The 27,850-nt window shown below is 39.1% G+C and overlaps 1 protein-coding gene across 4 annotated transcripts in view; it reads left to right on the forward strand.

The window, feature by feature from the left end:
* spon1b (spondin 1b) overlaps nucleotides 1-27,850 on the forward strand; it is a 153,561-nt gene that overhangs the window by 25,642 nt on the left and 100,069 nt on the right. For all 4 annotated transcript variants that reach the window (XM_061721170.1, XM_061721171.1, XM_061721172.1 and 1 more), the window contains exons 3-5: nucleotides 6,342-6,475; nucleotides 26,540-26,613; nucleotides 27,723-27,845. In XM_061721170.1, the coding sequence (XP_061577154.1) occupies nucleotides 6,342-6,475; nucleotides 26,540-26,613; nucleotides 27,723-27,845 (331 nt within the window). The remainder of the gene's footprint in view (nucleotides 1-6,341; nucleotides 6,476-26,539; nucleotides 26,614-27,722; nucleotides 27,846-27,850) is intronic.

Consider the following 27,850-nt stretch of genomic DNA (forward strand, 5'->3'; position numbering starts at 1 on the left):
GGCACTGTGAAGCATCTGTGTTTGCCATCTGAACCAAGAGCGCGAGATTGAAAGAGGCTGAGGTGGACTCTCACAGACATGTCAGGCTCTGTCACAGAAAACAAACGCTCCTTTGCCAGTTTTCCCACAATTACTTCTTTTCCTCTTCACGTTCCTCTTCTTCTCTTACTTTCACCACTAGTTAACGGATTTGGTGGTAATGTGTCAGGCTTATTAGTTTCTTTGTTTAAACTGAATTACTAAAATGCAACAAAGCTGTTTTGCTTTAGTCATGCTTGAATCGGACATGCAATCCTTTCCATCAATCTGGCCATAGCTGAATGTCTTGGCTGGATGAGTGCTGTGGTGCTCGTTTATATAAAGCTGAACAAGCAATCCTGAGACTTGGTAATGATCACGTATTACTTACAGCGAGGCACGAGTCTGAACTCGTTCAGAAGCAGTTCCCTCTTAAACAATAGAAATCAGTCTGCCAACTGTCTGCTTGATTTCACTTTTGCAAATAACTTTTTCACCTGACTAGGTTTTATGAATTTGCTCATAAACTGAATTGCAACATGCTGCAGTCATACACTACATCCTTATGAAGCATATCCCCCCGTTGTTTAAAGTCACTTTAATAGTGTCCTGCCACATGTTTCCCTGGTTTGCATTCAGTGTGTTCGGTGATCTTTGTGCACCCAGAGAACAAAGTCATGCATGCTAATGTGAATGCCACACACAGAATAAGCACTAATCAAATTAAGTCATATGGACCCCTTCCAATCACAGAGGTTTTGCAGCATCTTGCGACGCACACTGCTGCTTTATAATGCATGAAGCTGTTCTCTCTTTGTGGGAAAGTAGATGCCCAAGCAGTTTGTGGAGTATACATGCAGGTATATGTACCGTATAAGTATAAGCCCAACTGTTTTACTAAGTACTGTATAATGGATGAAATAAAGTCTTTGGAGGGACTTTTGATCAGGATTTTTGAGATCGATCAATTTATTACTCGCTGATTGCTGGGTTGCTGTCTATCTGAAGTCTTTGATTTATAATGCAGCGTTTTTTACTAATCTCCTATTTTCAAATTCATTTTGATAAGTAATTAATTCAGGGATGAGAAGGTATCACAACATGACAGCGGCAGATTTTTTTGTCACGTATCATATTTCTCTTTTAACCAGAGCTGCCTGTGCTGGTTACTGGGAAAAGCTTGCGGCTCAAATATTGCTCTTTTTTACTTCACAAGAACAGAATGAAGGCTAAATGTCCAAAACATACCAAGTTAACAATAAGTTAAAGGAGCATGAGGCTCCTTTTAAGAAATGAGACTCTCTAGCGCCACCCTTCACCACAACGGCCGTTGGGGGTACTGCAGCCAACAGCGAAGCCGGCACGGGAGAACGGGGAGAACGCACATGCAGCGTCATGTGACGTCACATCCGCAGCCCAGCACGGGAAATTCCGACCCGGAATTGCAGCACATTTTGCAGCACACGAGAGAGAGATACGCTAGAGGGCTCATTCTTTTGGGTTTGGAACACTTCATCTGACATTATTACTAGAAAACTTAAAACGTATACAAATTCTTTTTCATAAATCCTGCCTCAATCCTGCCTCATGCTCCTTTAAACTGAGGAAATACATTTTGGGATCTCCATGTAGTCTACTCATTTAATGCATTTTGTTTATTTATTCATCTTTTATGTAGTATATGCATCAGATAAAATCGGTACAGTTTGTTAAAAAAAAGACACAGCATTACTCCTTCCTCTGCCTTTAAAAAAATGGGTTTTCAGGACACCCTGAACTAGTGTCATTACTAAGAAGTTAGACTGGACTATAAAGACATACTGGAGGTCCCCTCTTCATTATACTTATGCTCTTCAGGTCTGTATTCACAGTGATCCCAGGAAGGCTCAATATTCCCTCCCCAGTGTGCACATTCACAAAGCATTAAGACATCCCATAATCTAAAGTTGGTCCATTTCCTCTAGTTTGTTGTCCAAAATCAGCAACAAGCCCCTAATGTTTCTGGTCATTGGCTGCTTTATTCATTTGCTGCAGAATCAAACGCAGTGCTGAAAAAAAAGAGAAAAAAAGAAAAACTGCCAACAGGAATAAAATCAAATCAAATCAAATCAAACTTTATTTGTATAGGACCTTTCATGCATAGAATGCAGCACAAAGTGCTTTACATAAAAACAATACACAAACATAAAACGTATTAATGCCCTTAAATATAACATTGAGATAAAACAATGAGATAATAAAACAGGATAAACTAAACTAAAGATTAATATAAAACAGAGTAGTAAGATCCAATAAAAATAGGGGTGGGCATAGGAAATTATTAAGAGTTAAATGAGTCAGTTAAAAGCCTGATTAAAGAAAATAAGAAAAAGTTTCTATCTGGTAATTCCCGTAGGACAACACATGGCTGTGCTGGCCTCAGTTTTCCCGTTGCTGGTGGAGTGTTGTGATGTTGCCGTAGCTGGAAGAGGGAGCTTCAGTGAGAGGTTCACTTTTAGAGTTCAGTCTCTGCCACTCCAACCACTGCTGTTGAAAACCCCTGTGTCTTTTAATTTTGACTTTTAATGTTGCTTTGAAATGAGTTTTGAAAGCTGTTTGTGCCCTGATATGTTGAGAACACAAGAGAAGGAGAAGACAGCTTTGTTGGCTGCTGTGCATCTCCTTCTTTGGGCTCCTATGCCTTCCTCTTTCATTGGAGAATTCATTTAAAGTAATATTCACTTACTGTTTAGAAAAACTCTCCTGGCTCTACTACAGTATTGGCAAAAGCCAGCTTTACTAACGTTGGGCTCCATACAGGATAATCTGTTTTGCAACAACTGCATTTATCTTTGTCACGCATCAAATCTTTGTCACGCATTGAAGATAAACGCAGATAAACGCATGGAAGAAGTGACAACGAGACTCAAAACTCTGTTATGTTACCAGGCTAAGAACTTCAGTTGGCCCTTTAATTTTAAGTGAGTTAGCATAACTTTTGAATTAATTATGTGAAATCTAATATTTACCACCCAAAACCCATTCAACTGTGTGCACTGGGAAACAACTTGAGCTTGGGCTCTCTGAGCTAGAATAGTGATTTGACCTGCCTTTATTTGGATTGGGAAGTGCTGACATGACTGTCTTACAGTCAGACAGGTTTGTGTTGAACCTTGGCATGCCCTGACTTGGCTCGTGACCGGACTGCCCTGACTGTGGTATTAGTGTTAACTCTTGACTGAACTTGCAAAAATGACAGCCATGCGAACAGACAGAATTTGAATGTTAAAAGTTATCCTTGAAGGTATACATCCGTGCCAAGAGCATCATTACAGTATAGATTAATTTTCCTCCCGTGTAGACAGCAGCTCTGTATTTAAGGGTTAGCGTCACGTAGGTTCTGTGTCAATTCATCATATTGGCTCTAATTTATGTCTGTATTTCTCACAGATGGTGACCTCTCTCCCATTTTGTCTTCATTTTCTTTTTGTTTCCCTGGTTTTTTATGTCTCTTGATAAGCTTTTCGGTTAGTAGTTTGTGTTGTAGTGTGACTTACAGTATAGACTTTATGTCATTTAAAAAAAGTTTTTTGTTTCAAAAAAGAAGGAACTATGACCTTTGTCTTGTTCCTAATGTCCGAACAGCAGTTTGGGACTGGGTGCTTGGTCATTGTTATTGTTGAGGCAAGACGACGGCAGAACACGAGCTGCAAGGTCAGAGGCCGGGGGTGTTTCTGTTTCTCTGTGTTTAGTCTATGAAATGTCTGACAGGGTCCAAGTACAGAGAGGACCAGGCAAGACATGCTTTGAATATACAATTCTGTGAATATCCAGAGCATCACTTCGGGACACAGAAAAATATCTGCTTTCCCGTAACTCTGCTTTTGGCTCAAGCCAGTGTTACTTATTTGTGCAAAACAAGACAATCAGCAAGAGCTGATGTCAGAACAGGTTAAAAGACTGGTGCTATTGTACAGACAATATTTAAGCAGTTTTATTGTAAGGACTCAGTCCAAGTAGATTTCCCCATTACTCACAATAAATCCTTTTATTTAATTGATTCTTTCTAGGTCTGGCCCTGATAGTGTACACTTCACCAGTGAAATATCTTTACCGTAATTTAACAATCTTTTTTAGCCATTCTTGGAAGGTCTCTCATTTTTGGGTTGAAGAACCTTAATCTCATGATCTCTTCCTCATCCTGGCATCAGATCCGGATCTAAATGTGAGTGTGTATGTGTGTATATGCAGTATCTATATCTATATCTATGTATATATCTATATATAAATAGATATAGATGTATTTACAGACAGCACACAAAACAGGTAAAGGTTCAGGTTTAAGTCTAGATAGACCATTTCCACTTAAATAAAACATAATTCCAACGCTAAGTAAAAAGATGAGATAGTGATGTGTCAAGCAAACCACTTCACAAACATTAGCCTGTTATTGGTTGAAAACATAGACTGTATAAGCATTCGGTCAAGTAGCTTATTGGTTTCTGAAGATCGTTTTTTAGCAAGGCGACGGGAACACGCCTACTGCGTGTCAATCAAAGTTAGCCTTGGTCAGGCTTTTACAGAGGGATATACCGTTTAACAATCAATGATCACTGTGTTTAGCCGACACTGGCCTAATGTGAACCCCAGGTTGCTTCACTACGTGTGGTAGTATGATAATTACAGATGAGGAAATAACGGCCAGCAATTGGCGGAGCCAACTGTAAATAAATCAAATTAGAAATAGATTTATTGCTTTATATAAACTCTCTGGGTGTGGTACAAGAAAATTAAGTCCCCTCAGAATAATCACAGATGTGAAATTCACTTTTGGAGCCATCATCGAGCAGCCAGTCAAAGAACTACAACGAAACTTAGTTCAGCATAAGACCCAACTGGAAGTTAAATGGTTGGCACTTGGGGAAGCCTGAACACGGCTAAACTCGTATAAAATCTGTCCAACCACCATCTATCTAACAGTGACCTACTGATGGACTGACAAAAGTCATGAAAGCAGTTAGATAGTTGGGAGTCGGTTAAAAGATGGGACCCCAAAGACTGCAGGAGTACAACAAAACAACCTCACCTACTATCCCCCAACTCAGAATTTTGGTTTACATTTGGTGCTTCAAAATCATAAATCATACTCTTGTGCAAACATCCACTTGGCATCACTCTTCAGTCCCTTCTGTTCCCTCTTTCCCTGCCATCAAGGAAAGGCCACACACTAACTTTCATTGAAGTCTTGCAGCGGTGCTTTTTGGGCAGCACTGCTGGCTCCGCTGACAGCAGCTCTGCTTCTACCTGCCTGCCAACAACACCAGTCTTTCACTCTGCGTACAAGACGGGTCATGCGCGCGACTATGAGGAATGCCGGTAATTTGGATCGCAGCAGACAGAAGTTCAGTTTTATTGCCAGAAAGGGTGATGAATCAATTGCTTCAGCTCAAGTTTTTTTTATTTTTTACAGTGCTCCATCTTCCACAGACAGCAGATGTTTTTCACATGAATCTCACAATACTCTCACAATGCTGATTGTTTTTTATCATAATTTTTATCCCTATGGAGGTAGATTTGTTTCTTAATTATTCAATAAAAATAAAGATTGCTTCAATCAAAAAATATATTTTCAATTAAAAAAAAAAATCACTTCAATCAAAAAGATGTATTTCAATCAAAGAAAAAAAAGTGTTTGAATGCAAAAAAATATTTGAGACTCAAAAAAATGCATCTTAACAGTGTTTTTCTTTGAATGGAAATGTTTTCTTTGATAGAAGTGAAGTTTTTTTGATTGAAGTAGTGTTGTTTTGTGTTTGGGCCATATTATGGGTAGGACATTTGTGTCTTTATCATTTAATCAAAATAGAAGTTGCTTCAAAAAGAAAAAAACATTTTCAATAAAAAGAAAAATCACTTCAATAAAAAAAAACTTTTTCAATCAAAGAAAAAATGTGTTTGAAAGCAAAGAAATATTTGAGACCCAAAAAATTGCATTTGAACACTTTTTTTGGATTGAAAATATTTTTTTCGATTTAAAGTGATTTTTTTTTGATTGAAGTGAAAAAAGTTTGGAAGTCTTTTTTTTTTATTGAATCATTTTGACACAAACATCCCGCAGTGGGTGGATGATTCCCCATTGACAGACATGTTTGACTGACAAAGTGTTTGCAATCAAACACTTTTTTTGAAGCAATCTTTTTTTTGATTGAATAATTAAGAAACAAATCTACCTCCATATGTCTCCACTGTCTGAAAATATTTACATATTAATTTCAGTGAAAAGCTTAAAAACTAAACTACTTGTTTTCCGTTTCCGTTGACCTCAACCCCTCTTCTGCCTCCAGATCATCGACGATGACGACACACAGTTCATGACCAACTGCCCTCCTGCAGTGACGGAAAGCACCCCTCGCCGACGCACCAGGATACAGGTGTCGTGGACAGCACCGCCCACGGGGTCTGGCTGCGTTATACTCAAGTTAGTTCCATTATGCTCATATTATGCTCTAACCATTATACTGTAAAGTAAAGCTCTGAAGTTGATAAACAGCATGTAGCAGAATAAGCTTGCGGTGACATATGAATGATAGCCCATCTTTTAAAAGGAGAACTCACACAATAAATAAGCAATTGATAAACAACTGTGAAAATGTTATTCCTTTTTGAAGACTTCAGTGTCAGGACTTATTGTAATAATTGTAGTCCGAGTAGATCTTATGGTATTCAGACAGAAACATAAAACTTTCTGTCAAAGGAAACATTACTCAAGCAAGTATCAATAGCAAGTTGATTTTTATGTTGTGATAAAACGAATAGAAATCTGCCTAACTGAAAGGAGGTAATAGAGAGTGCTAAAGGAAAGTAGCTGGAAGGAGGAACCATCAGTATTATCTGTCAAGTTAAACTGCACAAGCATTTTATATGCAGTTATTATTTTGCCTTTTGGTTGCACAAAGTGGAATACAGATTGTGGTTTTGTACTTTACGCATTAATAAAGTAACCTGGGAAAGTCATTGTAGATTTTAAAGACACCGTTTATTGGTTTACGAGCAGTACAGTGAGAAAGCTGAGTGGAGGTGGTTCTCTTCATGACTTGTTCTGTGGCTTGTGTAAAGGGAATAGTTCCAAACTCAGAGGCAGACAATGATTACTGGGGGCAATTTGTGCTTTAAAGCAGGTGCGGCTCCCAACCTCCGTCTCATTTCAAGGCAGGGTCAGGAGCCCTGTGTGAAAATGGTGTGTGTGTGTAAGTGTAACCACTGGTTTTATGTGGCTGTGCTAAATGTATTCAAAAAGTCTGAGGAGAAAATCCTGATCAGATGGCTGTTTTTTTCCCCCCATCTGTGTGAACATTAGAGGACTGTGTCTTTAAAAGGCTCCTTTAAAGGATGTGAGACTGCAGTTTTTTCAGTTAAAAGAAGATGGGTGGAATGATACCGGTGGTGGGGAAATGGTTATGAATATTAATGGGAAGGCTATTATGCAGAAATTTAAAAGTGAAAGCTCACACTTAAATTGCCCAGCCCAACATTTCTGTTATTGCACATTTGTTGGCTGATAATGAATCAGTGTCAGTTTGTAGCAACTGTATCTCCAGAATGACCTTGCAATTCATATGAATATCAAATGTGGTATTCAAACATTGACATATATTGACTTTAACAAACTACAATGGCAACTGAAAGGACAGAAAATAAAAACTAAAGAAGAGTCTGAAAACTGCAACGGAGACTTTTCAGAAAGGCTTTTGTTTGCACTTTAATGCCCCAAGCCTTGAATAAAAATAAAGACGCCTTCCGGACTTGGTTGAATTTCCTGTTTGTCGTCAGTTGAACCAGCAAGATGTAAAAATTCAGTTTTTTGTCATATGTCTTATAGCACATATTGTGTGCTGAGATTTTTTCCAATTGCTCCAAATGACTTTTTACAGAGTAATAAGACCAACTGCAAATAAACTGCCCTGTGCTTTAAGTTAAAGTTTGGTCTGGTCCCGTTCGCTTAGTTTAAACACAGAATGTACACATAGCATGCAAGACTTGGCTAATTGCACTGTTACTGTTAGGAATCAGGTTGGAGTCGGACCCAAATGTAGGAGAGCAGGAGTTCCAAAAAAGTGATTTATTTAACTTAAACGAAACCAAAAAAGTGCTGCTTAGGAGAATGGCAAAAACCCAGAACAAGAATCAAAAACTACAAAAAACCTGAGCTGAAAACCCGGAGGAAACAAACAGTACAGCAGGGAGCAAGACAAGACCAGATATATACAAGGGTTAACGAGACACAGGTGCAGACAATCAGGGCCGATGGAAACAGGAAAGTCAAACTAGAACTGAAACACAAAGACACGAAATTCAAAATAAAACCGGAAACTACCAAAACCATAACAGTTACATTTCCAACATGCCAACTATCGTATCTCAGGCTCTCGCTAAACAATTCTAACTTAAAGGGGACCTATTATGGCATCTAATACCTATATTAAACAGGCTTTGAATGTCTTAAAAACAAGCTTTTGATTGTTTTTGCTAAATAAATTAGAAATTCAGCCTCTGAGCCATGTCTTTATCATCCAATTCTCTAATCTCATTATCTATGCAGGATTCTGAGTGGGCGGGGCTATGATAATGAGGCACTGTGCTAATTGGCTGCCTGAATGACGCGATACACTGCTACGAAAAAATGGCGGAAGCTCCGGCCGGCGGAGTTAGTTGTGGGCGTGGTTTCACGCATTGGAGGCCAACCTATGTAAATCGCATTTTCGTTACGTAACGAAAGGGAGAAGAATCTGAACGGCTCGTAGAAGCCACATGACACTGGATGGATCATCCGGGCGGCTGTACAGACACTGCAGAATTTGGTTGCTTTCCTCCTTCTCTGAGTTGGCAGGCTGAGGGGAGACCACTTTATATATGTTAAAGCAAGAAAAAACGTGTTTTTCATAATAGGTCCCCTTTAAAAAAAGAAATAGACTTTTTATGATGTTGTAATGAGTGAATTTGCTCTGATATCTCTTGTGACCCAACCTAGACTGGATATTATGTCGTACCAATTTTCTGTCCAATATTATGCTCCAATTCTTTTTTGTCAAATCGATTTGAGATTTTCACATTTTGTAAGTTCATAAGGGTTTTGGTGAACTCTGAAATGTTGTGTTATCCCTGGTATGTCTGAAATCTTCTGTACCACGACGTGCTCCTCTAGATTTTGTTACGTTTGAAACTTAAACAAAAGTTAACAGAAAATATATCCCGAAATCTCCTTTCCTTCTCAGTTGGCAGACCCGTTCCTGTTATGTTAAATGTGCCCTCCCTGATCAATCATTTATCGTCCAGATCACACTCCTTTGTTCCTCATCTCAAATTAATGATCTGTTCCCTATTTGAACCTGAGATTTATCCTAAATGGACGATTAAACATGTCTGTCAGGAGAGTTGTCTCTGTTATGCACCTTGGATCCCCCCAGTTAGGGATACTTAAAAACAGGGTTTAATATTGGGAATTACATTAAATATTTTTTAAAGTAAGGAACCGGCTGAGGCTCATTTAAAGCAGCACAACGTAACTTTCAGCTTTTGTTGAGTTTGGCGGCATCTTTTAGACAAAAGCGGTAGAGCTTTACCAGAAAGAACACTACGTTTCCCATGAGCACCAGCGTGTACTGCCGGAAAGATCCTGTCCCGTCGCGTGCATTTGTTTTGATAGCGAATGAAGACGGGACGGTCTTTTCTGTTTCACCAAGTGAACAGACGGAACGCAAAAAAAAGATGTTAAACTGCTGGAAAGGAGCTGGAATTTACCGGGATACCTTAAACAAGGAAGCCAGGGAGCAGTATATGGATAAAAATAATGATTATTAACGGTTTGGATCCATATGAAATCCCTACTAAAGAATGGAGCTCCTCGTCGGAGCTCCACTCTTTAGAAAGGATTTACTGCCGCAGTTCTGCAGAACCCACGTCTCCGGCTACCTTGTTTAGGAGTGTTTGGCAGCTGCTTTGGTAAATGTTTGACTCGCCATGTGTTTCAATAAATTTGTATAATAGTACAACATACAGTACATGTTTTGTATTACTCTTACTTCTCTTTTCTTTTTTTTTGACTGCTATATTATGCTGAAGAGGCTCCGAGGCGTGAGCAATATTTTTGTTTTCCTCGTGAGATTATTTTTTTCCTCTGCAGCTACAAATAAGGGTTAATATTTTTTCCTCAACAAACTAGTTTTATCTTAAGATTGGGGTTAATTGCACCGCAGAGAGCTGGCCAGCAACTGCTTTTAGCTGGCGAAGTGGGGAATAAAACCCGTGTTTTGATCCGAGCCGGTCTGTGTGAGTGTTTCCGGTTTACTGTGTGGAAGGTGTTTGGTCGTTACAGCCGCGATCCAAGCGAGCCGACGACTCTTTCACTCTTTTACTCTGTTATCTCAGATACTTGGCCGGCCTCCGTGGGTTTGCCTCTGAGCAGGAAAGCGGTGAAAAGTTAAACCATTAGCGATCTTTTCCCCACGTCTGTTGTGTGGAGCTGCTGCAGCCACAACGCAGCAACGGGTTACCAGCTTCTGCTGAGCTCTGCGCTCCACGCCCCGCCCATTTTCATCTCGACTGCGAATCGGGAAGGAGGGGGAAGTGACGTATGCCGTAAAGCAGTCAAAGCCGTAAAAATGTGTAGTTTTTTAGTGTGGCAGGGTTCCTACCATGCTCCTCAAAGTTACATAGTGCCAGTGAAGGCGATACAGACCCCTCAGACCATGACAGAGGTGTCATTAAACCTGTTGTAAGTTGATGTACCATCACAATGACTCTGGAAATATGATATTAAGGTGGAAAAGTTACATAGTGCCGCTTTAAAGAGCCATATGAGAAAGATCGAAGAAAACACTGTCTAAAAGGCAGGCTAAATTATATTCAAAGAACAAGGGGTGAAGGCTTATTCGCTGATTTAGACAAAAGATTATTGGATGAGAGTGTTGAAATTAACATTCTGGAGGACGATTATTAGATGGTAAGGACTGGAGTATAAACTTTCATTAGGGACCAAAACAACAGAAATCAGAGAAGTCTTGAGTAAATCTGGATATGTGTTTAAAGCATTTTTTCAAAAAGGTTTCAGTTCATGTTGTTTTTTAATTTTTCATGGCTAATATTTCAGATAATTGTCTGTGCACTCGAGAAATCTAAGCCCATTACATGCTCTGCCTTCAAACCTCTATTTAACTTCAACTGAAGAGAAGTATAATTTTTTTTCATTGATTCTTATAATTGCAAATAGTCGACCATGAAACCTAAACAGCAGGTTGAAAGACCCAAAAGTACTTCATGCAGAATTCGATTATACATTTCTGAGGTGTCTTTGAAATAAAGTTCACTCACTAAATACAGCCAGGCTTGATTAATGCCGCTGGTATCAACAATGGCTGCCAAGATCAGTTTTTGGTTGGGCTTTATTTTAGCATAAGCAAGGAAAAGACCGGGCACCATGGAAACGGACCACTGTGTAATCTCTGAAAGGCTGAAGATGCTTTTTGAAGTCAGGGATCCTATTATTTCTAAGCCTTTTGTAAACGTTTTAGGCAACATAGCACACAGTGCTGTTTTAGGCTATTTTGATCTTGTTAAGTACAAGGCTCTTGTTTATCTAATGATTAGCCACCCCTCCTCCCTCTCATTTTTATCTCAGACCTTTAGCTGGGACCTTAGAAAAGCAGACTGTCTCTGCACTAAAAATCAAATGTTCAAATCCACAAACTTCTAAAAACTGAATACCTCCCGCTCACAGTAAAAGTTGGTTGCACCTCCACAGACATGACATGTCTCTTGTAGGGTATTTGCACACATGATGATTGGACTTTGACATAAAAATGAAACATTAAAAAATAAGGAATAATAGGAATAAAAGATAGGATACTGCTTAAATCTATTAAAGAGTCCTCCAATAAATAAAATATTCTCAAATTTAACAAAATATAAAACGTGTATAAAGCCTGTGTCCTCAACAGCTGAGTCTGGTCGCAGATCCGCAGCTATAAAAACACCGCTGGCATTAGTTACAGCTTTAACCCGATCTGAATTACTGGCAAAAGCCTGTTTAGATGCCAAAGGTAGCTGCATTGACACGATGCTGGTTTCTTCCCTCGCAGCAGTGATATTGACATTCACTTGGTGCCATTTTTAAAACTTGTAACATGTTTGTATTTTACATGAAACACACACATGACTGTAAATTATACTTATACTGGAAAAAAGATTGAGGTCAGACTGAAGCTCCATTTTCTAAGGAGTTTCCTTTTTTCAACTTTACTGTGGGTCACCGTTGCTCAAGATTAAAAAAAACATTTATATTGATTCTGCACATGTTATTAATCAATATCAATATTAAAACAAACCAAAACAAAACCTGGCAAAGGAAAATGTCACACTTTCACAATTTATGCACCTTCACTGTGACATCTAAATGTGGATAAATGTACCTTTTACATATTTCCTTGTGAGACTGCGCTCGATAAAGAATAATTGAGGCCTTGTGCAAGCAAACATGAATTATACCTGTGTTGCAGTGGGCGAGGGCAGCACATAGTCACAAGGCCATCTTTGACAAAATAGAGAACAGAAATGATAAACAGGTGATAACGTGGAGAAAAACACACCTCTGAAAAAGCTTATCCCTCCATCTGTCCTCCCCCTTCTTTTCACAGTTTTTTGCACCTTTTTCCTTTTCACTCCCTCATCCGACTGGCCAAAAGAAATAAGCTCCTGTAATGCAGCTCTTCCTCCGCTGAGTGAGACGCTACGACTTGCCCCTTACCTTTACAGTCTACCCACAGCTGTTGCTTTTAATTTATCCGGCACTGCTATATGACGGATGGCATGGAGCCATCCCTGTGTTTGCTGGTTCAATAAATCCAGCCCTTCGTGGTGGAACATCTGCTATGCAAATTCACCTCATATTACCGTCACTTTTGCGTGTCAGCGGTGAGACAGACGAGGTAATGCTGCAGCTCTAACACCCATGCCTGGTCTTACTTTTAATGTCTTCTATGGGCTGTTGTCACCTCCTTGTTGTTGGGATGTTTTGCTGCTTGTGTGGTGCTACAAGTCTGCAGGGTGGTAATAGGCTAATTCAAGTCTGGGACGAGACAATTTGCAGTGGGTCGGCGTGATAAAATATCATTTTAGTAGATGACACAACCAGTCTGTCTCCCATGAATCACTTTGCCTTATGAAGGGAAAAATGAAAGGAAACATAATGATTTTCCTTTCATCACATCTGAAGTCAATCCAGCATGGGAATGTTGATTTTCTTTCCTCCTCGTATCTTGAGCGAGGTTTCATCCTACTTCCCATCACTCTGTTTCTGTCTCTATGTTTTTACTTGAGGATGTCAAACACAGCTCACGGCATGCTGTTCCGAAGTTCCTTGAAGTTGGCAGTCCTCCAGTATTTATTCCCTCTTAAACGTCCATTGGCTCTTTTGTTCGGCGAAAGCCACTAACTTTTAAGATCTAATAACTTCAAAAAGCCTGCTGTTTCAAAATCAAATATAAAGCTGTTGGTGAATGTGTAGGAAATTGTTTTTATTACAAGCAGCTGGAGGGTGAAGGCATTCATTTATATAAAGACATATGGGTGGGGGGCACACATATCTATCATGAAACAAGTAATATTTGCTCACGATTCTCCTCTCATGTCTCAACTTAGCAGCTGGTTCATTTATTCTTGCGTAAGGAGCGGAAACAGGGAGGACCGGCCGGTTCTGGCTTGCTTGCAAGCTTATCTACACAATTACAGCTGTCTTAAAGTGAGGTTCAGATGTGGAGGAAGAGTGAAACTAAGGAGAATGGAAATCAAATGTAAAGTATCATGCATTGCAGTAGGTTGTGGCTATGACAAGCTACCCAAAACATCTGCTATTAGTAATGATAACGTTGTGCCGATCAAATACATTCCTGCAATGGAGAAATGTAGTGATACAAAGACAAGACCGTGCAAGACAAAATTTTCTCTGCAACATGACGTAATGTATCACGCAGGGGCTGATGGAAGGGGTGGCTGTTGAGTTAGTTTTCCAAAGGTCAGAATCTCTTTTTTTAAAGCTTTCAAAATAATGAAAACTCAACCATTTCTGATGTAATTTTCACAATTGGTTCTTTTTAATGACACCAATCATAGATCTGGGGAAACAACGGACATCTATAGTGACTTGTGTCAGTCCATCAGTCGGTCACTGTTAGATAGATGGTCTAGCTAGCAGAGACAGGATATTAGAAAGCTTTTCAATACACAGCCAAGATCGATATTTGAAAGTGTTGCAAGATGTCATCATCCAGTAAGCCAGTTTCCTTATCAGCCAGTGAGCCGCTGGATGTTGTTTCAGGTGATTACACGGCTGACGGACTGAGCTGCAGCTAGCTCACTCAGATTTTATCCGCGATCAGACTTTTACAAGCGCTGACTGTCTAACTTTCAGGTTGAGTCTCCTGCGGAACTACGATTCGTTGCAGTCCCTCGACGGACTGATAGAGGCTAGCTCCAAAAGCCAGTCAGTCACCACTGACTATTGACTCCCGTGTTAAAATGTCCAACTTTTAGAGCAGAAATAAGCATATTTAGAGTCTGGTTCAAAAAACTGTTTTGGTCTCAATCGTTAGATTTCGCAGCCATGACAACTCTGAGGGGGGTGGAGTTTTTTGTAACATGCCAGCAGAGTTTATAAAAAGCAATACATTTATACTAATATGATTGATTAACAGTCGGCTCAGACAATGACTAGACATTATCACTCCCCCATCCGTACTTATGCTACTGCGCTCAGTGAAGCAACCACCCGTTCACATTAACCCAGCGTCGGCTAAACATGGCAGACATTTTTTTTTCTTACAGTCTATGGGCATCTCTCATGAAAAAGAGCTTTTCAGATTAAATACTATTAAAAACCTATAACTGGCTAATACTTAAGAGAACAAGAGAAGTTTTATAGCACTGAGAGCTTTTTTTGTGAGGTTTTTGTTATCTTAAATGATGTTTGTCATTTTTCTGAGGATTCAGTCACAAGCATCTCACAAGAATCTCTGATATTTAAGGAGAATCATAAAATAAAGGCAGGACAAGTGAGAATATTTCAAACAAGACCATAGATCTGCGTTTATGTGAATATATGTAAGAGGATAGATAGATAGATATACTTTATTTATCCCAAGCTGGGGAATTGTAAACTTGTAAGTTATAGCAATTTCTATGGCGAGCACTAATGTTAAACCCTAAGCACAGGACGAGATGATATACTGTAACAAACCATGGGTAAAAAATGAATAGTTAGCTCAGCTTCTTCTGAAACTTTTGTTCAGAGATCTTTTTTTCTCTTAAAGCTCTTACAGTCAGACAATGTTGGAGGAGAGCACTTGAAAGAAGTGAGCTGTTAAACACACTCATCCGTTTCTTGGCAAACACAACCTGTCAGCAGCTTTTAAATAGTGCTCTCTATCACGCGCTATCCTTGCTCATCTCAACTGTTCCTGGCACTTGAAGTAACAAATTTGAGATCCAGTGGGCAACTTTTCCTCTGGAGGCAGGGCTGCCCTCCTCCTCCTCAGCTGGTCAAGTTCTTGTCAGTCACCTCGCTGAGCTGTGTGGAAATAATACTTAGCCCGAGGCCCAGGGAGACTGTAAAACCTCCACAGCATGTATGTGGACTGCATGCATTTCTGTTTCTGTCACATATTCAGCTTACTATATTTATTATCGATTTTTTTTCATTGTTGTTCCACTTATAATTTAAGGAAAGCTGCTCTTGATAAATAACAAACATCGTCTTTTTTTTGTTGCCAGCCACTTTTACCAATATCATGGATGTAAAAAAAAATAGTGTAAATATATTGAAGTATAATTATTCAGCTAAATGTTAAAGTATTATTGTGTTTTATCTGAATAAAAGTACAACTTAAAAGACAACTGTCCCTTTTTTGCGCTTGCATTGGCTTTTCTAAGCAGGGTGGCCACATCTCTATTTGTGCTGTCTTCAGGCTCATAACTGCCTCCAGGGCAGCTGTTTCCTCAGGCGTTGGATGAGTTTCTTAACCCTTGGATGAGTTCCCAGTTTCAGGTGTTTCTCCAGGCCACTCGTTCTGGTATGGTGATCCCCAACGATCACCTTAAATGCATTGAGATATTTGTGATCTGGCAACGACTGATCTGATGTCGCATCAGCAGATTTTGAATTTTTTCAGACTACAATATGTACAGAAATGTACAGCCAGACCTTAAATATTCAGGCTGCAGAGACAATTCTTCACAGTAAATGTCAAGGATTGAGCCATCTGTTGTTAACAAGCACTGGAATCCCTCCTCCTTTCCTCTCATCCCCCCACCTGTACGGTCTCTCTGCCTACAATGTCTGTTATCCATTTAGAGAGGCAGCGAAGTCTGGACTGTTTTCCTTTAGGCATATCTCAGTGAAACACATAATACTGTGTTCCTTATATTTCCAATGTGTCCTCATCCATTCTATATTCCCTCGATGATCAACGGAAGTAACGCTTTACGATTTTCCTATCTTCCTCATTGCCCTGCTACTTGATGTCTCCTTCTGAGCTCTTCCAAATGTGGGGTGTAATTTCTTCGCTTGGAGCTTTGGAGCTTAAACAACTTTCAGTTGTCAAGGTGCAAACGCAAACCACTTCAGTAGCACAGAATCTCATTCATCACAGCAAGAACATTTAGTTAGTCTGTGTTTTGACAGCAAATGGCTCTGGAGAAGATCTGAAGAAGGTACGAAAAATACAAATAAATTGTCAGTGTTTTTTCAGGATGTGGTGATATAAACAGTTATTGTAAGCTGTTTTACTGTATAAGTTTAGATAAATAAAGAGGGCAAAAACGTCACAGTGAAGGCAGAAACATGTTCAAAACCTTTATCCGTATTATATGTTGATAAAAGCCACAGATGTCTGGAGGAAATCAAATTGTTATCATGAAGAAAGATGTTCAGGGTACGCAGCAGTATTACATTTACCTTATTCATGAACATACTTTGTCAGGAGAATTTGAAATGGACAAAATGCAGTCACTCGCTTCTCAGTTTCCCCAGACTTCTTCAAATAATTGGCACATTTACAGGCTTTTATGATGGCGATCTGCAGAGTCACCATGACATAAAATGCTAGTTGAAAATACAGTAAAATGCATTGGCTTCACCATTTAGTGTGCAGACACAGTAACGAGCTTTCATGAAGCCTGGATTCTGTTCCTGTGCACACGCCGATCTGAGCAGCAGTTTGTGGGTTCTGGTGTTTTTTGGAGATGTTCCGGTTTGGTCTAATCCAGGATTTCTTACAGTACGTCCATCACCTCTGTGGCGCTCCTGCTTCGTGTTTGGTCAGTTGTGGCCTGAGTTTCTTTGTTCTGTGTTCTTGTCTGCTTCAGTTTTGCTTGTTTTCTTACTTGTTTTTTAACATTTGACTTTTTTAGTTTGTTTGGCTTTCTACTGCATTTTGTAGTACTTGTGTTAACCTTGTTTTCTGTCTGCGTTTCACACCCACGTTCAGTCATTGACAGCCATCACACTATTCATTACCCTCCTCAGTATTTTGACTACTCGGTATCCTTTGTTCAGTATCAGATCTTTGTTCTTGCTTCAACGTCGTGGGTTTTCTTTGTGTCTTTATTTCCACTGTTCTTGTTTTTTGGGTCACTTTTACCGAAGTCAAGGTGAAATCCATGCACACAGCAAAGTTTATCCAAGTGCTTTACAACCTCAAAAGAAAAGAAAAAGAAGAACCAGGCTCAAAATGCAGCAATGTCTATTAATGCATAACGAGACAAACACAGCAGATTACAGAGACATATGTGTGGCAACAAAGCTCAGCTTGAACTTGAAGCCAGTAACGAAATGATGATCTTAAACAATGATCTGAAAATGGTTTAAGCATTTCTAATTTGAATGGGTGAGAAAAAGTAGCAGAAAGGCTCAGCGTCTTGATCTGGCAGCATAAAGGACCATCCTGGATGACGTCAATGCTTTGAAGGGATTGTGAACATGAAAAAACTTGAAAAAGCACGAAAAAAAACATGAAAAAACATAGAATACAAATCTAACCTGGAAACCAGTGGAGTGTTTTTTTTTTAAATGTATTTTCTATTTTTCTTTCTGCTTACTTTAGATATGCTTTGAGCTTACCTTTTGTTACAAGGATGAGCCTGTATCTGCGTTGTCTCCACCTGAAAGCATTCATGGCAATGGTGGTTAGCATGGTGCCCCGGCAGTTTCCTTAAAGTTACGGGAGCTGACAGTTGATACTGCCAAAGAACATTAAGGCAAGGTTAAAAAAACAAAGAAGAGAACGTAAACCTTAAGAAAGAGCAGAGGCGAAATCGTATTTCCTGGAGGGTTTTAGTCCTTAAATTATAACTCAGCACAAAAGAATATCAACAACAGAATAATGGATATCTTTACTTACTTAGTTTACTTCTTTGAAAAGAACATTCATCAGCACCCACACACGCACAAATGATCAAAACTTGCACAGACCTCAGTGGATAAACAATTCAAGAAATAAAGTTTTATAGTGTGTGTATAGAGCGAGAACAGCCTTAAAGTGGCTTCATTACATTTCTGTTTCATGTGGAAACTGTCAAATCTTCTCAGACTCCTACGATAATGGTGTGTCACCCACACAATTTCCTCTTTCTACATGCTCAAAGCTTCATCCACTTTCAACTGATGCATGTATTTTCAGCACTAAGCTTTTCATTTCCCTGCCTTGTGTTTGTCTTTTATCTTTTGTAATAGGAAACTTCTCGTACACCCCTTTTTTGGGTGTGTGTAGGTTCATTAGACTGCATTTGCAGGAGTTTGTGCTATCTCTATCTCAGTTCATTAAGTTATTTTATTTTATTTCTTTTTGCCTCCTTGTCTCTGTGAACTCTGTTTTCTAATTTCTAGAAAATCCTGAAGTCTTTCAGAGTCTGACAGAGCTCAGATAGACAGATGAGAGGAGAGCTGACTGTGTATGAATAGCAGCAGGGTGAGGCGAGCTTCGTTGCTATCTTGATCCTTACTTCCTATCAAGTTTATATTTAGGTTTCTCCCATCTCCCCATCACTGCCCTCTGGCCGGCTGGCCATCCCATTTTCACCTCACGCTGGCCTTGAGCTCATTCTTCCCATCAGTATTCTGATGCTGTTTGGGAGGAGTCCTGGGGGGAGGAAGGGGCCAGCATTTCTCTGCTGGTTCACCGGCAACACAACTTGAACTCTGAGACTTGACAAAGTCAGATGCATTGTTTTTCCATCGATCACAGGACTGGATTATTTAAAGGGGACCTATTATGGCATCTAATACCTATTTTAAACAGGCCTTGAATGTCTTAAAAACAAGCTTTTGATTGTTTTTGCTAAATAAATTAGAAATTCAGCCTCTGTCTTTATCATCCCAATGTCTAACCTCATTATCTATGCAGGATTCTGAGTGGGCGGGGCTATGATAATGAGACACTGTGCTGATTAGCTGCCTGAATGACGCGATACCCTGCCACGAAAAAATGGCGGAAGCTCCGGCCGGCGGAGTTAGTTGTGGGCGTGGTTTCACGCATCGGAGGCCAACCTATGTAAATCGCTCCGTCGGTACGTAATGACGGGAGCAGAATCTGAACGGCTCGTAGAAGCCACATCACACTGGACGGCTCATCCGGGCGGCTGTACAGACACTGCAGAATTTGGTTGCTTTCCTCCTTCTCTGAGTTGGCAGGCTGAGAGGAGACCACTTTATATATGTTAAAGCAAGAAAAAACCTGTTTTTCATAATAGGTCCCCTTTAAAGCCTGTTCATTTCTTGGAAACCACTGTTGTTTTATCTTTGCAGATCCCAAAATACTAAATTAGGGGTGTCAAATTAGCACTTTGTGCTTCTTGTGCTTGAGTTGTGGGAGGAAAACAATGGCCCCACCTTGAAGTGGACTCTGATTGGCTGTCCCTGTGTGGGCGTGGTTAGCTACGCTGGACAGGTGGGGGGAAGACAAAATGGAGGAACATGTGAAAGTTGCGAATGGGGGATTTACATTTCTAAAATGCCCCGACGGCAGCATTGATAAAGGTAAAGTGATTTTTATGTTCTGTGTGGAAAGACCTTTGCTGACCACCGAAGCAGCTCAAGTTTAGCTGCATAAACGCAAAGCACCCGGTCGGGAGCGCAGCCGTAGCTAACGTTAGCAGCAACTATGTTGCCACAGCAACGCTCTTCTCCAAACTAGACTGGAGGAGAGCACTGCGCATGCGCACGTCTGCGACAGAGAGGCTGGTGAATGTTGTTGCCAAGTGGATGGAAATAGCTAGGACTGCATCTATTCAATTTTGTTAAAATAATAAATAAATAATCTAATGAAGCCACTTTTTTGTTGTTACATATCAATCTTTTGATCTGCCACAATAATGTAATGAATTTAAAGGAAAACACCTCAAGTTGAGGGCTTTTCTCAGCAATTTTTAGGTGATATTAAAAAAGAGATTAATTAATTACAGATCTTAATTGATCGCAAAAAAAATGTTTTATCGCTTAACAGCACTATACTAAATACAGACAAATTCTGGGTGATCCATTATTTATTAAACATTTCATGCTCATCTTTTTACTGCGAATAAGTTAATTTTTTCCCTTTCAAAATAGTTTATTTATTTATTTATTTAGCCTTTATTTTACCAGGTCGGTCCCATTGAGACACAATGGTCTCTTTTACAAGGGAAGCCTGGCCAAGAAAGCAGCTTTAAAACATTGAGTTTCAACAGTTAAAACAGACAGTACAAAATTACCTAAAACACCAAGTCAAACAACAATAAAATAAACCGAATATAATCTGATCAAATCAGTAGAGCTAGATAATGAATAAATGTATACGCTTAACTTGCATGTATGTGTGCATGCATGATCTTTTTATCATGTATTGAAGACACTTTTGTGTTGGAGCGTCTCTGTCGGCAGCTCCCCACATTAATCCAACAACTGAAGGTGCAGCAGGGAGAGCCATCCAGGCTTGGATGGTAATCCAGGGATCAGTCTGCAGACACGTATCTGAGATAGGGGAGACATAAGACAGAATAGCCAAGATACTGCTGAATATGCTTGTAATAAGAGGCTGCAGTGTACAGGGACTGGGAGATAAAAACAGAGGCGCGCCGCAGAAGCAGGATGGAGATTTGTAAGCATTAATATGAGCTGGTTGTGTATTGACCCATTAACAAAATATTGCCGCCAGCACAAATGTTCTTTTTTCAAATATCGGAAAAGTCCCATCTAAAACACCAGGTAAAGATTACCTCAGGGAAAAATGTTACAATGCATGTTAGGAACTTACTGAACTTTAACAACTCCAATTCCAAACATAAGATGGGAATCATGTGAACTAAAGATTGAAACAAATTAAATTGAATTTACAGATCTGCAAATCCCAAACCTGTTTTTTTATTCCCAGAGACAGATCAAATGTTAAAAGTGACATGAAAAGTATTCGTTTTGAATTTGATAGATTGAACACATTGGTAAACAAAAAAAAAATTGCAACAAAAGCCTAGACAGAAACACCTGGAGGAACATCTTGTTACTAATTAGATTAATCAGAACATCTTAGAGAGGCTGAGTCTGTCAGGGCTCAAAATGAGAAGAGGTTTACTGAACTGTGTCAAAAAATGATTAAACAATAGCTGAATATTTTTCCTCGGTGTAACATTGTGATGATTTTAAATATCTGATCAACTTAAAGTACATCATCAAAAAAGTCTGAAAATCTGGAAAGCCCATTTCATTTAAAACGGACTGAAGCAAAGTGGAAAATGCTCTTGTGATCAGGCAAATCACATTTAAATTTTTTTTCCTGGAAGCCATGAACATCACATCGTCCTGGCTAAAGAGAAGAGGGATAATCCAGCATGTTATCAGCACTCCCCCTCCATGGTGGGATGGTGCCGCATTATTAGAGTATATAGTATGGGTAGCCTTCACATGTGGACAGAAACATCAGCGCTGAAAGGTTTTACAACAACATATGCTCCGATCCAGACAGCATCTTGGTCAAGGCAGACCTCGTATCTTTCAGCAAGACAAAGCTAGACCACATACAATCAATGGACTTCCCTTTGGGGATTAATAAAGTATTTTTGAAGTGAACTAGATACTAGATCTATTACAGAAGCACTGTTTTATGGTGGAGTCTGGATGTAGAACTGGTCTGCCTGCTGCCCCACCTTTCATCAGTTTCAAACATTCTGCACATCATAAAACAAAAAAATATATATGTGACATAAAACTGGGGCAGTTGAGGAGCTCAAATCCTAAATCAAAAAAATAATGGGACAGCATTCGTTCTCCGAAGCTCCAGTTATCGGGCTGCTCTGTAACCAGTCGTAAGCGACGCTGCACAGCCGTAAACATCGACTCCTCTCTACTGAGATGTGTTGCTGGCTTCAAATTCCAGTTAACGTCGAATTTTTGCTAATCACATCTGCAAATCTTTATATTCTGTCTTTATTTAGATGGCATATAGTGACCCAACTCTTTCACATTCACTGTGGATGCCTTGCATTTTCATTATACTGGCCTTATTTCACTTCATTGTAGCTCCTCTGCTTGTACAACACTGGAAACTGTGAATTATATAAAGTTTGGCTTCTTTAGGGGCAAAGAGAGAAGCAGCAGCAGAGTTACGACTTGCTACCTTCTATACATCTCAACTACTTCCTGCCCTCCCTGCAGTGGTCTGTAATGTAAAAAATCTCAAAGGAGAGATGTGCAAACTTGTAAAGTGACACATGGACTGAGAACAAGATATCTTGTGGATAGAATTCATTTTTGAGTGTAGCGGGCAGTGCAGGACACTCACCTGTAGGTATGAATAATTTTATTATTATATGGAATTGGTGATACATTTACAGAAGTTAATGCACGACTATCCACCACCATCTTTAAAACTATTAGAAAGTTTGCTTAAAATGATCAGGGCCAGCTCAATAATAGTCATTATATTTCATACTTTTGTTTTTCAATTTCATGCTCAAGCAGTCAACCCATGTTGCAGAGTATATTGCACCATTCAGCCTGTGTAAGATTTATAGGAGCAATATAAGCGATAACTCCTATTTAATGTCGCCACTCCCTCCCGCAACTCTACTGTCAGTGTTCATCTCACTTTCATTCAGTTTTATTTCTCTGTACTGTATGAAACTCTCAAATCTGCTCATGAAAATCTCCAGATGTGTATTTGTTGCTCACAAAATGTGATACACATGTTCTCATTTGCAGTGTCAGACAGCTATTAAACACAGCAGTTGAAGTGCAACACACAGGTCAAAACCCCAGTGATTAAAGTGTAAAAACATGTAGCAAGGAGCAGATTTATTTATATATATATATATATATATATATATATATATATATATATATATATATATATATATATATATATATATATATATATATATATATAATTGAATAATTAATTAAATTAATATTCAATAATTATTAATGTCAAGCAGTCTTTACTGGAGCCAAAGTCTTAAAGTATCTCACTTTCACAGTACTTAACTGAACTTCACTGGACCTGAATACTCCAATATCTGGATATTCTTTTTTTTTTTTGCAAACTTTTGGATTTCATTCTGGATTTTTCATTTCTTTTCATTCTCGTTTGGAAACAGCCGTCAGCAACATTCAAAGTTCTTGTTTCCTGGCGACCATTAACGTCACACGCTGGAATACTAGTGTTCATTTTAGCTGTTTAAAGAAGTCGCTATGCCAGAGACCTCAGCGGTGTAGCACGCTTTACATTCTCCTTGATTTTTATTTCTAGAAAGGATTTTTTTTTTCAGGCATTGAAGTGACTTTACATCTCTTTTTCCCACTGGGTTGATCTTGCATATGTTAATAACTTGTCAAGAACATACGAGCACTTCATCAGGATGGAATTAGTCATAGTCAGTGTGATGTGACGGCACACCACATACTTCTGGCACTTGACATTTAGCAACAAATAAGCATCATCAAATAGACTGGAGTATTAATTAACTTGGAGTGATCTTTTTACATTTTTTTTTTAACATATAAATGGATAATGAAGCAGATCAGGGAAAATGTCAACGTGTATGTTACATCATCATATACACCTTAAATATGAAGTGGGGTAAAGGGAAAGTTGCCAGGAAAAAAAAGTAGAGTAGAGAAAGGTAACATGTTTATTTGAGTGGAGTAACATAGCAACGCCGTTGTCCCGGGAATATAAATGTTACGCCCTTCATCACATGAAACACTCTTGTTAATTGTAGTGCATCAGAAGTGAATGGCAAATTCATTTAATTTGTACTTTGTTTAGTTCTTATCAAAATGACTTTTGTTTTTAATGCAAACGCTTTATGGAAAAGACTGGCAGAGACTTCATCTTTAAGAAGACTGTATTATGTGACAAGAAAGGATCTGTTCTGAGCAATCTTTCAAACATATGCAATACTTTAATAATAGAATAATACAGCTCAGTTGAACTCCATATAGTGACCACTTGAGATGGATTAATGTTCATTATAGATTTAGTTGAAGTTTTACAAAATCTGAACTTTCTTGACTATGCACTACTTAAGGCTGAGGTATGGTTCTGCGTCACACCGACGCAGAGCACACGCCGCAGCCGTGACGCCGTGCTGAACCCTTCTGACTTCTCCGTCTCTCCATTTGGTCGCGGTGCAGTACCCCCCGCGGCCACTAGTTAGCGATCTTTTTCTGAATGGTTTATCCGACTTTTTCCGGTCACAGTAAATCAAAGAAATAAGGACAACTATTGTGCAAAAAACAAAAACAAAAAAAATCACACATAAACGAAGAAAAGAGCCCTGGAAGTTCACTACTGATTCAAACCGGAAACCGGAAATGCTTCGCTTTCAAACGAACCAATCACAGCCCTCTCGGTCTGCGAGTGGACGGCGTCTCCTCGATGCGTAGTTACAATTTTCGGGAGGTGCACGTCAGTGACGGCGCAGGTGACGGCGTGTCCTCTGCGTCGATCCAAACCACACGCCGTAGGCACGGCGTCATTTTGACGCAGAAGCATAACTGAGCCTTTAGTTGTGCTAAAGCTTAAGCTTTTCTTTTATGCTACAACCATCTATCTTCTTGGCTGATATGTAAAAATCTAAAACAAATTAATATCCATGAATTAAAAAAAACATGTGTGTGTGTGTGTGTGTGTGTGTGTGTGTGTGTGTATATATATATATATATATATATATATATATATATATATATAATTGTAAATTAAACAAAAATGTATCCATACAAATAAACTTTAACAATGGAAGAGTAACTGTGGCGGTTTGTCCAGCTGAAGTGTGTTTCCTTTCTTTTCCTTTCTGAGGTTGGTTTGTTCGCAAACATCTTTTCAGTTCCTGGACCCCTGACGACTTCATTTTAGGATGCATAAATTGCTTGGCTTCCTTGCTGTGTTTTCAGTTCTTTGTAAATGCATTTAGGTGATAACCGTCTTATCATCCTCCACGCTGGGGCAAAGTTGTTGCAGCTTCTTAGACAGAAGTATATTGTTGAACAACGTTGGTTCTAACCTTCAGAACTAATCCAAGGATATGTACGTTCTGGGAACCGATGCAACCCCTTTGCGACTGAGTGTTAACAATTGCAAAGGTTATTGTAAACATTTTGCGAGGTCACTGGACCTTAGTGTTCCTCTGATCATTTGTTTACATTCTGTCTTCTCAGAGTTTCAACAGCAGAAGCAGCAGAAGCAGCACACGCAGTGCGAGAGCGCTGTCAGGGCTCTGCCTGAAATGCATTACCCATTTACTGAACATGAATGTAAATGTATTTGTAAACAACCTACTTCATTTCAGCCAATTTTAAGTCATAATAACTAGATGAGAAACAGGGTGTACCATGCTGTGACCTTTCAAGCGTGGAGCGTCTCGCATGTCGAATCAACATTTTCAATTCACAGAGCCCAGTATACATTTTTTGTTTGTTTTGAAATATTAATTTAGCTGGAAACAAATGTTGTGATTTATTCTTTGTTCATACAGTATGTCTAGTGTCTTCAGTGGCTGAAACAAAACATTTTTGTGGACAGTTCAGTTTCCCAGGAAACCCTCAGCAGCGTTTTTTAACCAGATCCTTTGGTCTGAATGGTCTAACACATAAATTAAAATCTGTCTTTTGGATAAAAGCTGTGTAAAGATCTGCATTCTGCCCTCTGAATGTAATTCATGCTCCTTTATTATGTCTGAGGCCATGATTGCTGTTATTGCAGCAAGATGATTGTATCATGAGATACGGTGAACAGGACATACAGTATTTCTTTTGAAAAGATTTGTCCTCTGTGTCCATTATGAAGCCATAGGAAAGTCATTACTCTCCTCTCCCAGAGAAAATTACATGGATCAAGTACTGAGGGGGGCGTATATATATATATATATATATATATATATATATATATATATATATATATATTTATATATTTATATATTTTTTTAAATCATTTTTCTGTCCTTTTTCTCCAACTCTCTGTGTTTCCAGGGCCAGTATTGTCCAAAAGAGAATCATCTATTTCCAGGATGAAGGTTCTCTTACCATTCGGCTGTGTGAGAAAGGTAATGACTGCTGCCCATCTTCTCCTCTGCTTCCTTTTATGCTGTTCATCTTTTCAGCCTTGACTGCTCATCATGTTGCCATTATCCCCTGTTCCAAGTGTAATTTTTTTTTCCTACTTCTCGGCACAGATTACCTCCTCGTCTTTCATACTTTGCTTCAAATAATATGAACCCAGTAAAGTCGGTTGGGAAAAGGTTGATGATGATGAGAAATGAATGGAATCTTTGTGAAATTTAAATATTTATTTTACTTTACTGGAAATCCCTCCACTCCCCAGAGAAGTGCAGAATTTTTAAAAGACATTAAAGCGACTTTCTTATCTCTGATGCAAACATTTATTGTACAATAAAAATCTGAATCTGGTTAAATGGTTTTCTCAAACTTAATATCACAGGAAGTCCAGCTGCATAAAATCGTTCCTTCTTATCCAAATCTAATTTTTACAGGCTATTATGCAAATAATTCAAGCCATCCTTTTTCAGTTAGTCGCCCTCAAGGCTTGACGTCATCTTGCCAAAAGATTAAAATAAATGTATTGTCACTTATACAGAGGTGAGAAGTACTGTTCATGCTCGTCTCTCTGTGCTTCATATAACGTAAGACACATAATACATGTATGTGAAACATATATAACATAACGTGTCTTTCGTGTCCTGCTTATGTGCCGTCTACATGACTCCACAACTCCTGCCGTATATGCACTACACTCTGCAGAGCAGTTAAGAGGCAATTCACAATGTTGACCAACTGTCCTGAAGTCGACAACAATCTCTTTAGTGAACAAAAAGATGTCAAGAGAGGATTTTCTCGTGAATAATTTGGCCCTTCATAAATATTCAAATCACCACTCTGATCGGTCTCTCCAAAATATTTGCCCAGAGAAAAATGTGAATATTTATGAGCTTGTTCGAAGGTTAATTGTTTTTGAATTATTTTATTTTGTGATGTACTCTCTGATTCCAATTAGTTCTGTCATCTTGTACTATAAGGGCAAGTTTGTGTCACACCGAGGACTGCATTTTCTGTTTGGTGCTGTTTACCCTGTTTACATTTAAATCCTTACATGAGGAATATCTGTCTGTGTGTGTCACAACCTGTCCCGCTGCAGAGCGTCTGTTAGGTGAAGCCACAGAAACACCTGCCATGGAGTGTTGCGCCTGTGGGACTGCCAAGTACAGACTCACCTTCTACGGCAACTGGTCAGAAAAAGTACATCCCAAAGACTATCCAAGTGAG

The sequence above is a fragment of the Cololabis saira genome, chromosome 5 (assembly GCF_033807715.1).
Source record: "Cololabis saira isolate AMF1-May2022 chromosome 5, fColSai1.1, whole genome shotgun sequence".
NCBI classification, from domain to species: domain Eukaryota; kingdom Metazoa; phylum Chordata; class Actinopteri; order Beloniformes; family Belonidae; genus Cololabis; species Cololabis saira.